Genomic DNA, 14230 nt, shown 5'->3' on the forward strand with positions numbered 1-14230 from the left:
GGGGAAGAATGGTTTGGAAACATCTTAGAAGTAAAGTCAGGGGTTGGTGAGAGGACAAGAGCTAAGGAAGGAGTTGCACTAATCCAGAAGCAGGAGTTATGGGAGTGTGTAATAGAGTGTACGGAAGTAAAATCTAGATTGATGTGCGTAAAACTGAAAGTGAATTGCAATAGATGGGTGATTATTGGTGCCTATCACCTGGTCATGAGAAGAAAGATCCTGAGAGGCAAGTTTTTGGGAATAGCTGAGTGAGTGTGTCAGCAGTTTTGGTGCTCAAGACTGGGTATTAGTGATAGGTGATTTGATTGCGAAGGTGAGTAATGTGGTAGTTGAGGGTATAATTTGTATGCATGGGTTATATAGTCATACAGAATGTGGATTGGAATCCAGATTTATTATTCACTTACATGAACAAAGCAAAAAACAGGAGAACAGAGATTGGACCATTTAAGATAGGTGATCAATATGAAAATGACTCCAAACTCAGGACGAACTGGAAGGGTAGAGTGAAAGATGTTTTGGATGACGGGGGTGTAAACTGTAAGTGGGTGTTTGGTATGCATGGGATAGAATGAATTGGAGCTATGTGGTATACATGAGACCACACGTCAGTGGACTGAACCAGGATATGTGAAATGGTCAGGGGAAACAGCAGAGAGGTTTGTGGGTATGGTTGTGGACAGGCAGCTCTGGTTTCTGTGCATCATGACAGCTAGAGAGAGAATATAATCAAATGTGGCCATTTTATGTCTGTTCATGGTGCATCCTTACTGACTTGAGAAGCAGCATACCATTATGAAAAAAAAGGTTCATGAAAAGAATGATGAGAGATAATACTCTATGTGCAAAGATTTTCATTGTTACAGGTTGGGACAGTCTTTCTTAGAAGAGTTGTTGGGCCGAGTCTTATTGCTTCAGGCTATGGACCTGTTAGCCAACCCAGACACATTGAATCTACTCTTTCTTCTTCTCCTGAGTCGTGATTCTTCACCATGGCTACCTCATAAACCTGAACCAGAGGTTCTGCTTCTCAAGAATTTTGCGTCTGTTAACACCCATCCCCGTAACTCGGTAAGAAAAATACTTCTTCAGTGTTTTCCTCCTTATCATTTTAATCTTTGTTCTGTAACCTCATTATCCTTTCCTCTATCATTCTTAGTCTTCCTGTTCTTTAATTTTCTTCTTTTACATAAACAATATCTTTCATTTGTACACACATTCAATTATCACAGATCCAAAATATTTGGAATCAAGTGGTCTTTGGAATGTTGACATATCTATTGGAGAATACCTCATAATTGTTTATAGTAAACTGCAATTTGCAATGTGTGATCATGTTTTCAGATAAACTTACTTCATCTTTCCTCTGCTCTTATGTGATTTTGTTTATAAATAGATGTTCAGTATCTTATCCTTATACTCCCTACATGCTGTAATTAACACTGTCTACTGAATAACAGGTATTTATCAAGAATTGACAGTGTAAAGTTACACCCATTCCAAAGATGCACTACTAGGCACCCAAACTTTTGCCATATTGTTTCCATTCTTTTTTATTCCAGTAATGTACATAAATAACATATATCTTTAGTAATAAGCAAGATGATATTGATTAGGTTATTAGCCTTATATAGTAAATTACAGAAATATAAACTGCATACACTTTCCTGCTTGTAAACGTTGCCACTAAGTTGACTTTCTTGTACAAATAAATGTCTGCTTTGCATTACTGTGCTGCTTTTATCAGTGCAGTGGATGTAGTATAGCAGTAATAAAGCATTTGGTGTGATTACATTCTCCACTACTTTAGCAACTGAATAGCTGTAGAAAGGTAGTATGAAAACACTAATATTAAAAAAGATATATTAACCAGATAGACTTATTTCATCTTTCCTCTGCAACTGAATAGCTGTAGAAAGGTAGTATGAAAACACTAATATTAATAAAGATATATTAACCAGATAGCCTTATTTCATCTTTCCTCTGCTCTTATGTCAGTTCATGTTTCCTTGCGCTACCTCGCTAACGCGGGAGACAGCGACAAAGCAAAATATATGAATGAATAAATAATTAACCTCTAAGCAAGATGAAGAGAAGAGGGGAGGTGGGAAGCCAGAGTGGTGTTGAGTGGGGTTTTGTGTTCTGCACAAGGTAGACTAAACTAGTTTCCAGCATGGAAACTTGACCATCAGTTGACTCCCTTGCATGATTAAATGATAACTCTTTTATACTGTTTTTAGCTGTACAATGAATAGTTTTGTAATAAAGCATTCAAGAAGTAGAAAAAATTCATATCAAGATGCTTTGAGAAGGCGATGTGTTTGGTGTGAGTAATGGCCTTTGTTGTTTTGTTGGCAAATTGTCAAAGTACAGGGGATTTTGGGATAGTTGTCTAGTAAAATACAGCTTTCTTTGTGATATTCAGATCGTGCATTTGCTAATCAAACTATGATGTATACACTTTCAAGGTTTATCAGATTTACAACTTGATACCCACAGTAAGTGTCAGGTTGAAGGGAAAAGGGGGTGTTAAATGCTAGTGAAAGCAGAGGTACAAAGAAGAGCCATAAATCAATTAGTTTAGATATATATTTGTGGTTTCGGGCATTATTTCATGACAGCTGGAGACTGAGTGTGAACGAATGGAGCTTTTGTTATCTTTTCATAGCACTACCTCGCACACATGAGGGGGGAGGGGGATGGTATTCCATGTGTGGCGAGGTGGCGATGGGAATGAGTAAAGGCAGACAGTGTGAATTGTATGCATGGGTATATATGTATGTGTCTGTGTGTATATATATATGTGTACATTGAGATGTATAGGTATGTATATTTGCGTGTGTGGATGTTTGTGTATATACATGGGTATGGGGGTGGGTTGGGCCATTTCTTTCTTCTGTTTCCTTGCGCTACCTCGCAAATGCGGGAGACAGCGACAAAGCAAAAAAAAAAAAAAAAAAAAAAAAAATTTGTAAAGTTTGAATGAGTTCATGAAACAGGAGTGAAAATCCCTTATTTCAAAAGCATTAAAACCTGCTGCATCAACAATGAGAACAGTAATCATATAAAAAGTCAAAGGAAAATTGCTCAGGTTTCTACACCTCTTAGTGATATTAACCCATTCACTGTGTCTAGCACACGTGTGGTTGTTCTGAATAATAAAGGTTCACTGCAGCTGGTACATATATGTACCTTTTTTGTTTCCCAAAAACTGCTGCACAGACGGCAGTCCTTAAAATTAACCAGCCACAGCGAATGGGTTAAAGTGATAGTAACAGAGACAGAGAAAATGAAAAATTTACATGTAGTGATGGTTTGGATACTTATTGATTGATGTTAACTGAATAGGTTATACAACATTTATGCCTAGAAAAGAGATGAAATTGATGCTAGATAGAGAGATATTGTTGAAATAGTCATGAGAGTTACTCTAAAAGTAAACAAACAGATGAACAACATAAAAAAAATGTCTTGTATCAAAGGGAATTAGACTTGATGCAAAGATATGTGCTACTAGTTGTGAAAAAGTTGAAGAATGCTGTATAAATTCCTCTTGATTTGAATGAAACTGGAAGAACACAGTGCTGGATTATCTTGACTGAGAGAACTTACTGATTGATGTTAACTGAATAGAGAATACAACATCTATGCCTAATAAATCTATGAAATTGATGCTAAATATAGTTATCATTAAAATAGTCAAGAGAGTCACTCTGAAGGTGACAAACATATGAACAGCATAAGAAATGTTATGTATTAAAGGGAATGAGACCTAATGATGCCATCTGTGCTGTTGGTTGTGAAAGAATTGGAGAATGCTGTATAGATTCCTAATGATTTGAGTGAAACTGGAAGAACACAGTCCTGGATTGTCGTGATTGAGAGAAGGCATAAATCAATTACTTTAGATAGTAAATTAGAAGTTTTAAGTCAGTTTTGAATGAGTATAAAACTTACCAACATTTTGAAGGTGGGAGGTGAGCAAGTGAGAAAGGGTAGTGAGTGGTGGGATGACAAAATAAAGTTTCCAGTGAAGGAAAAAAAGAGAGGTTTATATGTGGTTCTTACCGGGGAAGAGTGCAAATGGATTGACACATATACTAGAGAAAATGGCAGGAGGTCAAGAGGAAGGTATAGGGGCTGAAAAAGAGGGCAGAGGAAAGTTGGGGTGAATGAGTATCACTAAGCTTCAGGGAGAATAAGATGTTTGGAAAGAGGTAAATAGTAAGAGGAAAAGAGAACAAATGGGAACATCAGTGAAGCGGCGTATGGGAAAGTGGTTGCAGGCAGTGATGAGGAGACAAGGTGATTAAGTCAGTATCTTGAAGGATTTTTTAATGTGTTTGATGATAGGGTGGGAGATGTATGGTATTGGGTTGGGGAGATTTTGTAAAGTGATAGAGACATGGCAGGAGGTGATGAAAACCTTGTATAAGATGAAATGTGACAAGTTGGGTGGGGTGAATGGTATTGCAGTTTAATTCTAAAGAAAGGGGTAACTGTTTTGTTGATTGGTTAGGTAGGATTTTCATTGCATTTATAGATCATGAGGAGGTGCTTATGCCTAAGGATTGGCAGAATGCATGTATATACCATTGTATAAAAGTAAAGGGGACAAAGATCAGTGCTTAAATTACAGAAGTAAAACTTTTTCAAGTGTACCTGGTAAATTGTACAGGAGAGTGGTGATTGAGAGGGTGTTGGTATGCACAGAGCATCAGTTTAAGCAGGAACAATGGTGTTTCAGAAGTGGTTAAGGATCTGTTTTTGCTTTGAAAAATGTGTGTGAGAAAGAGAAACAGAAGTACTTGTATGTGATACTTATGTACCTGGAGAAGGCGTATGATAGGGTCGATACAGATGCTTTATGGAAGGCATTAGGAATATATGGTGTGGAAGGAAAGCTATTATAAGCAGTTAGGAGTTTTTATTATGAGAGTAAGGGATATTTGCAAGTAGGGGAGGGGGAGTGGTTCCAGATAAAGGTGGGTCTGTGGAATGGGTGTGTTGATGTCACCATAGCTATTTGATGTTTTATTGATGTGATGATGAGGGAGGTAAATGCGAGGTTCTTGGAGAGAGTAGCAGGTATACAGTTGCTGGAGGATGAGGGGGGCCTGGAAAGTTGTTGTTCGCTAGTGACATAGCATTGATGGCCAGTTCAAGTGAGAAACTGCAAAAGTTGGTATTTGAGGTTTGGAGAGTTTGTGAAAGGAGAGAGTTGAGACTAAATGTAAGTGAAAGCAAGATTATTTGGTGTAGCAGTGCATTTAGACAGGATGGTTAAGTACATGTTTGAATGGAGAAGCTTTGAAGGAAGTGAGGTTTTTAGATTCTTGGGAGTGGACATGGCAGCAAATTGAACCATGGAAGTGGAGGTGAGTCATAGGTTGGATGAGGGGGGGGGAAAGTTTCTGAGTGCTTTAGGGAATGAGTGGAGAGGTTACTATCTGGGAGGACAAAAATGGTTATGTTTGGAGGTGTAGTAATCCCTGCAAAGTTGTATGGATGTAAGGCATGGGCTATAGATGAGAATCTACAAAGTATAGTGCATATGTTGGTAATAGAATATTCAGGACAATGTGTGGTGAAAATAGGATGAATAAGTAACAACAGAGTAAGAGAGAGGTATGATAATATGAAGAATATGGTTGAGAGAGTTGAAGAGGGTGTGCTGAAATGTAATGGACATATGTAGGGAATGAGTAAGGAGATGTTAACAAAGAGGATATATACCTCTGGGAACACTGTGCTGGGGTTTCCCTCTGCCAGTGGCATGCTAAGGGTGAAGTCTTAAAGGCTAAGTAGTGGAAACTTTTTTTGCTGTGGCCACCCCCTGAGGGAGTTCCTGGAGGGAATAGGCATCATCGATATAGATAGACAGATGGATAGATATATGTGTTAGAAGTGTAGGGGACAAAGAAAAGGGGGAGTCCAAATTGGAGATGGGAAGATGGCATGAAAAATATTTTTGAGTGCTCGTGGCCTGAAGGTGCAGGAATGTGGAAAGCCTGCATGGGATAGAGTGTTTTGGAACAATATGCTATGCAGAGGGCAACCTGCTATCAGAGGTGTGAGTTAGTGCACATAAAGCACCTGTGGGTAACCACAGAAAGGTCTTTGGGGCTTGGTTGAAGATGGGGTACGTGGTATTGGTGCATTATACATAACAGCATGAGAATGGATGTGAGCAATTGAGGCCTTTTGTTCATCTGGTCGTGATGGTTCCTTGCTAATGCAGGAAATGACAAACAAGAATGAAAGAAAAGAATTGAAAGCATTAGAGCTTTCTATATCCAAAATGAAAATGACAGGGGAATCTTTCACCCTGTTTCTTGTGTACTTGCATATGGCACCATCGTTTTTTTTTTTTTTTTTTTTTTTTTTTTTTTTTTTGTTTTAAAGCAAAATGAGAAGTGTATTGTAGGATTCTTGTTATAACCCAAAATGATATACTTTCTAACAAAGTCTTCAGCTACTTATTTGTGGTTTTCAGACTTACTGTTTCTTAGGAAGTTGATATTGACAACCATAAAAGATAGCAAAGCATACTTTTCATATGAGATCATTGAGTGCATCCTCAGACATTTAAGAACCTACAAATAACCTGTCCTTCATTTCAGCAATGCTTCATTGAGGGGACAGACAACATAGGTACCCAACTCTTCTTTGTTAAGCCCTTTGATGAGGTTTCTCGTTGATCCAAGCTGTATGTGAAGTGATATCAGTATACTTTTATGGTCCATGAATGGGTGAGCTTTAATTTTTGCAGATCCTTGTAGTTGAGCAGCTTTTTAACATTTCTTGCAAGAATCAGAAAGAAGTTGCCACTTACAAGATTGACAGTTTTCCTTCAATGTTCACCATACCTGACACAGGTGGCATAATCAGTTTATAGATGCCATTCACAAGATTAGTAGTCTTTTCACATAGTGTTTACCAGACCTGGTATATTTTTGCGGTAAACCAATGATCCATGTTTTGAGGAAAATATGACAAGCCATTTCTCATAATGTCTGTACCTGTAAAATGTTGTCTTTGGAGCAATTAGATTCCATCCTTTGATTCTAGCTCCAATTAGTTCTTCTGACTCCTTCAGTAAGGCTAAATATCTTATAATGTCCCAAAAATCAACCTTATTTATTTGTTTGGGTGGACATCCTTTGTCTAAAGTGTATTTGAGATCTGGATGCCATTTTGGAAGAGATTGAAGAGATTTAGGGAAAAAACTATTCCTTAGGAGACTCCACCATAAAGTATTTTAGAGGTGATGCCATTGTGAGTGACTTATTCATGGCTACTGGCTATGAGAATGACCAACCATATTTTGTCATTGTGAAGGATGGTGTCAAGGATTTTTTGGGTGAGGATGTGCTGGGTAATTATCCCTGGGTGTCGGTATCCCTGGGGAGAAGAGAGAAAGAATACTTCCATGCGTGTCGTAAAAGGCAACTAAAATGGGTAGGAGTGGTTGGGCTTGAAAATCTCCCCTTGTTTTACTTTATCAGAAGAAGGAACACAGAAGGGGGTCATGTGATGATTTTTCACACTAAAGCTCAGTCATTTGTTCTTGACACTACCTTGTTGACATGGAAAATGGAGAATATGTATTTATTTATTATTTTATTGTACTCAATCGCCATTTACCGCTTCAGCGATGTACCGCCAGGGAACAAACGAACAATGGCCCATCCATTCATATATACATATATTTATTCATTATTTATTTTGCTTTGTCGCTGTCTCCCGCGTTAGCGGGGTAGTGGAAGGAACAGACGAAAGAATGGCCCAACCCACCCACATACACATGTATATACATACACGTCCACACACGCAAATATACATACCTATACATCTCAATGTGCACATATATATACACACACAGACATATACATATATACACGTGTACATAATTCATACTGTCTGCCTTTATTTGTTCCCATCGCCACCTCGCCACACATGGAATAACAACCCCCTCCCCCCTCATGTGTGCGAGGTAGCGCTAGGAAAAGACACCAAAGGCCCCATTCGTTCACACTCAGTCTCTAGCTGTCATGTAATAATGCACCGAAACCACAGCTCCCTATCCACATCCAGGCCCCACACAACTTTCCATGGTTTACCCCAGACGCTTCACATGCCCTGATTCAATCCATTGACAGCACGTCGACCCTGGTATACCACATCGATCCAATTCACTCTATTCCTTGCACGCCTTTCACCCTCCTGCATGTTCAGGCCCTGATCACTCAAAATCTTTTTCACTCCATCTTTCCACCTCCAATTTGGTCTCCCACTTCTCCTCGTTCCCTCCACCTCTGACACATATATCCTCTTGGTCAATCTTTCCTCACTCATTTTCTCCATGTGACCAAACCATTTCAAAACACCCTCTTCTGCTCTCTCAACCACACTCTTTTTATTTCCACACATCTCTCTTACCCTACATTACTTACTCGATCAAACCACCTCACACCACATATTGTCCTCAAACATCTCATTTCCAGCACATCCACCCTCCTGCGCACAACTCTATCCATAGCCCACGCCTCGCAACCATACAACATTGTTGGAACTACTATTCCTTCAAACATACCCATTTTTGCTTTCCGAGATAATGTTCTCAACTTCCAAACATTCTTCAAGGCTCCCAGAATTTTCACCCCCTCCCCCACCCTGTGATTCACTTCTGCTTCCATGGTTCCATCCGCTGCCAGATCCACTCCCAGATATCTAAAACACTTTACTTCCTTCAGTTTTTCTCCATTCAAACTTACCTCCCAATTGACTCGATCCTCAACCCTACTGTACCTAATAACCTTGCTCTTTTTCACATTTACTCTTAACTTTCTTTAGTTCACACACTTTACCAAACTCAGTCACCAGCTTCTGCAGTTTCTTACATGAATCAGCCACCAGCGCTGTATCATCAGCGAACAACAACTGACTCACTTCCCAAGCTCTCTCATCCACAACAGACTGCATACTTGCCCCTTCTTTCCAAAACTCTTGCATTCACCTCCCTAACAACCCCATCCATAAACAAATCAAACAACCATGGAGACATCACACACCCTTGCCGCAAACCCACATTCACTGAGAACCAATCACTTTCCTCTCTTCCTACACGTACACATGCCTTACATCCTCGATAAAAACTTTTCACTGCTTCTAACAACTTGCCTCCCACACCATATATTCTTAAAACCTTCCACGGAGCATCTCTATCAACTCTATCATGTGCCTTCTCCAGATCCATACATGCTACATACAAATCCATTTGTTTTTCTAAGTATTTCTCACATACATTCTTCAAAGCAAACACCTGATCCACACATCCTCTACCACTTCTGAAACCACACTGCTCTTCCCCAATCTGATGCTCTGTACATGCCTTCACCCTCTCAATCAATACCCTCCCATATAATTTACCAGGAATGCTCAACAAACTTATACCTCTGTAATTTGAGCACTCACTCTTATCCCCTTTGCTTTTGTACAATGGCACTATGCAAGCATTCTGCCAATCCTCAGGCACCTCACCATGAATCATGCATACATTAAATAATCTTACCAACCAGTCAACAATACAGTCACCCCCTTTTTTAATAAGTTCCACTGCAATGCCATCCAAACCTGCTGCCTTGCCGGCTTTCATCTTCCGTAAAGCTTTTACTACCTCTTCTCTATTTACCAAATCATTTTCCCTAACCCTCTCACTTTGCACACCACCTCGACCAAAACACCCTATATCTGCCACTCTATCATCAAACACATTCAACAAACCTTCAAAATACTCACTCCATCTCCTTCTCACATCACCACTACTTGTTATCACCTCCCCATTAGCCCCCTTCACTGAAGTTCCCATATGCTCCCTTGTCTTATGCACTTTGTTTACCTCCTTCCAAAACATCTTTTTATTCTCCCTAAAATTTAATGATACTCTCTCACCCCAACTCTCCTTTGCCCTCTTTTTCACTTCTTGCACCTTTCTCTTGACCTCCTGCCTCTTTCTTTTATACCTCTCCCACTCATTTGCATTTTTTTCTTGCAAAAATCGTCCAAATGCCTCTCTTTTCTCTTTCACTAATAATCTTACTTCTTCATCCCACCACTCACTACCTTTTCTAATCAACCCACCTCCCACGCTTCTCATGCCACAAGCATCTTTTGCGCAAGCCATCACTGCTTCCCTAAATACATATATACATATATATACACATATATCCCTGGGAGGCCAAATTGGAGGTGGAAAGATGGAGTGAAAAAGATTTTGAGTGATCAGGGCCTGAACATGCAGGAGGGTGAAAGGTGGGCGAGGAATAGAGTGAATTGGATCGATGTGGTATACCGGGGTTGACGTGCTGTCAGTGGATTGAATCAGGGCATGTGAAGCATCTGGGGTAAACCATGGAAAGTTGTGTGGGGCCTGGATGTGGAAAGAGAGCTGTGGTTTTGGGCATTATTGCATGACAGCTAGAGACTGAGTGTGAACGAATGGGGCCTTTGTTGTCTTTTCCTAGCGCTACCTCGCACACATGAGGGGGGAGGGGGATGATATTCCATGTGTGGCGAGGTGGCAATGGGAATGAATAAAGGCAGACAGTGTGAATTGTGTGCATGGGTATATATGTATGTGTCTGTGTGTGTATATATATGTGTACATTGAGATGTATAGGTATGTATATTTGCGTGTGTGGACGTGTATGTATATACATGTGTATGGGGGTGGGTTGGGCCATTTCTTTCGTCTGTTTCCTTGCGCTACCTCGCAAACGCTGGAGACAGCGACAAAGCAAAATAGATAATAAATGAATAAATATCCCTGGGGATAGGGGAGAAAGAATACTTCCCACGCATTCCTCATGTGTCATAAAAAGCAACTAAAGGTGACACGAGCCAGGGGCTAGAAACCCTCCCCTCGTATTTTAACTTTCTAAAAGGGGAAACAGAAGAAGGAGTCACGCGAGGAGTGCTCATCCTCCTCGAAGGCTCAGATTGGGGTGTCTAAATGTGTGGGGATGTAACCATGATGAGAAAAAAGGGAGATAGGTAGTATGTTTGAGGAAAGGAACCTGGATGTTTTGGCTCTTGAGTGAAATGAAGCTTAAGGGTAAAGGGGAAGAGTGGTTTGGGGATGATTTGGGAGTAAAGTCAGGGGTTCGTGAGAGGACAGGAGCAAGGGAAGGAGTAGCACTACTCCTGAAACAGGAGTGGTGGGAGTATGTGATAGAGTGGAAGAAAGTAAACTCTAGATTGATATGGGTAAAACTGAAAGTGGATGGAGAGATATGGGTGATTATTGGTGCCTATGCACCAGGGCATGAGAAGAAAGATCATGAGAGGCAAGTGTTTTGGGAGCAGCTGAGTGAGTGTGTTAGTGGTTTTGATGCACGAGACCGGGTTATAGTGATGGGTGATTTGAATGCAAAGGTGAGTGATGTGGCAGTTGAGGGAATAATTGGTGTATATGGGGTGTTCAGTGTTGTAAATGGAAATGGTGAAGAGCTTGTAGATTTATGTGCTGAAAAAGGACTGGTGATTGGGAATACCTGGTTTAAAAAGAGAGATATACATAAGTATATGTATGTAAGTAGGAGAGATGGCCAGAGAGCGTTATTGGATTACATGTTAATTGATAGGCACATGAAAAAGAGACTTTTGGATGTTAATGTGCTGAGAGGTGCAACTGGAGGGACGTCTGATCATTATCTTGTGAAGGCGAAGGTGAAGATTTATAGAGGTTTTTGGAAAAGAAGAGAGAATGTTGGGGTGAAGAGAGTTGTGAGAGTAAGTGAGCTTGGGGAGGAGACGTGTGTGAGAAAGTACCAAGAGAGACTGAGTGTGGAATGGAAAAAGGTGAGCGCAAAGGACATAAGGGGAGTAGGGGAGGAATGGGATGTATTTAGGGAAGCAGTGATGGCTTGTGCAAAAGATGCTTGTGACATGAGAAGCATGGGAGGAGGGCAGATTAGGAAGGGTAGTGAGTGGTGGGATGAAGAAGTAGGATTATTAGTGAAAGAGAAGAGAGAGGCATTTGGACGAGTTTTGCAGGGAAATAATGCAGATGACTGGGAGATGTATAAAAGAAAGAGGCAGGAGGTCAAGAGAAAGGTGCAAGAGGTGAAAAAGAGGGCAAATGAGAGTTAGGGTGAGAGAGTATCATTAAATTTTGGAGAATAAAAAGATGTTTTGGAAGGAGGTAAATAAAGTGCGTAAGACAAGAGAACAGATGGGAATATCGGTGAAGGTGGCTAATGGGGAGGTAATGACAAGTAGTTGTGATGTGAGGAGGAGATGGTGTGAGTATTTTGAAGGTTTGTTGAATGTGATAGAGGATAGAGTGGCAGATATAGGGTGTTGTGGTCGAGGTGGTGTGCGAAGTGAAAGGATTAAGGAGAATGATTTGGTAAACAGAGAAGAGGTAGTAAAAGCTTCGCGGAAAATGAAAGCTGGCAAGGCAGCGGGTTTGGATGGTATTGCAGTGGAATTTATTAAAAAAGGGGGTGACTGTGTTGTTGACTGGTTGGTAAGGATATTTAATGTATATATGACTCATGGTGAGGTGCCTGAGGATTGGCAGAATGCATGCATGTACAAAGGCAAAGGGAATAAAAGTGAATGCTCAAATTACAGAGGTAAAAGTTTGTTGAGTATTCCTGGTAAATTATATGGGAGGGTATTGATTGAGACAGTGAAAGCATGTACAGAGCATCAGATTGGGGAAGAGCAGTGTGGTTTCAGAAGTGGTAGAGGATGTGTGGATCAGGTGTTTGTTTTGAAGAATGTATGTGAGAAATACTTAGAAAAACAAATGGATTTGTATGTAGCATTTATGGATCTGGAAAAGGCATATGATAAAGTTGATATAGATGCTCTGTGGAAGGTATTAAGAATATCTGGTGTGGAAGGCAAGTCTCTGGAAGCAGTGAAAAGTTTTTATCGAAGATGTAAGGCATGTGTACGAGTAGGAAGAGAGGGAAGTGATTGGTTCTCTGTGAATTTCGGTTTGCAGCAGGGGTGCGTGATGTCTCCATGGTTGTTTAATTTGTTTATGGATGGGGTTGTTTGGGAGTTGAATGGAAGAGTTTTGGAGAGAGGGGCAAGTATGCAGTCTGTTGTGGATGAGAGGGCTTTGGAAGTGAGTCAGTTGTTGTTCGCTGATGATGCAGCGCTGGTGGCTGATTCTGGTGAGAAACTGCTGAAGCTGGTGACTGAGTTTGGTAAAGTGTGTGAAAGAAGAAAGTGAAGAGTAAATGTGAATAAGAGCAAGGTTATTAGGTACAGCAGGGTTGAGGGACAAGTCAGTTGGGAGGTAAGTTTGAATGAAGAAAAACTGGAGGAAGTGAAGTGTTTTAGATATCTAGGAGTGGATTTGGCAGCGGATGGAACCATGGAAGTGGAAGTGAGTCACAGGTTGGGGAGGGGGCGAAAGTTCTGGGAACGTTGAAACGTGTGGAAGTCGAGAACTTTATCTTGGAAAGCAAAAATGGGCATGTTTGAAGGAATAGTGGTTCCAACAATTTTATATTGTTGCGAGGTATGCCCTATAGATAGAGTTGTGCGGAGGAGGGTGGATGTGCTGGAAATGAGATGTTTGAGGACAATATGTGGTGTGAGGTGGTTTGATTGATTAAGTAATGAAAGGGTAAGAGAGATGTGTGGTAATAAAAACAGTGTGGTTGAGAGAGCAGAAGAGGGTGTTTTGAAATGGTTTGGTCACATGGAGAGAATGAGTGAGGAAAGATTGACAAAGAGGACATATGTGTCAGAGGTGGAGGGAACGAGGAGAAGTAGGAAACCAATTTAGAGGTGAAAGGATGGAGTGAAAAAAGATGTTGAGTGATCGGGGAGTTGAACACGCAGGAGAGTGAAAGGTGGGCAAGGAATAGAGTGAATTGGAACGATGTTGTATACTGGGGTCAACGTGCTGTCAGTGGATTGAACCAGGGCATGTGAAACGTGTGGGGTAAACCATAGAAAGTTTTGTGGGGCTTGGATGTAGAAAGAGAGCTGTGGTTTTGGTGCATTTTACATGACATTTAGAGACAGTGTGTGAACGAATGTAGCCTTTGTTGTCTTTTCCTAGCGCTACCTCGCACACTTGCAGGGAGGGGGTTGTCACTTCATGCGTGGCGGCGGGAACGAATAAAGGCAGCAAGTATGAATTATATACATATGCATATGTCTGTGTATGTATATATATATATGTATACGTTGAAATGTA

At 40.6% G+C, this 14230-nt stretch overlaps 1 protein-coding gene across 4 annotated transcripts in view; it reads left to right on the forward strand.

Annotated features, from left to right (window-relative positions):
- LOC139747054 (sorting nexin-14-like) overlaps positions 1–14230 on the forward strand; it is a 163144-nt gene that overhangs the window by 34677 nt on the left and 114237 nt on the right. For all 4 annotated transcript variants that reach the window (XR_011712302.1, XM_071658832.1, XM_071658833.1 and 1 more), the window contains exon 6: positions 867–1071. Coding sequence is in view for 3 of the 4 variants with exons in the window: in XM_071658832.1 (XP_071514933.1) it covers positions 867–1071 (205 nt within the window). In the remaining variant the exon portion in view is untranslated. The remainder of the gene's footprint in view (positions 1–866; positions 1072–14230) is intronic.

This window comes from Panulirus ornatus, chromosome 67 (genome assembly GCF_036320965.1).
Source record: "Panulirus ornatus isolate Po-2019 chromosome 67, ASM3632096v1, whole genome shotgun sequence".
Classification (NCBI taxonomy): Eukaryota; Metazoa; Arthropoda; class Malacostraca; order Decapoda; family Palinuridae; genus Panulirus; species Panulirus ornatus.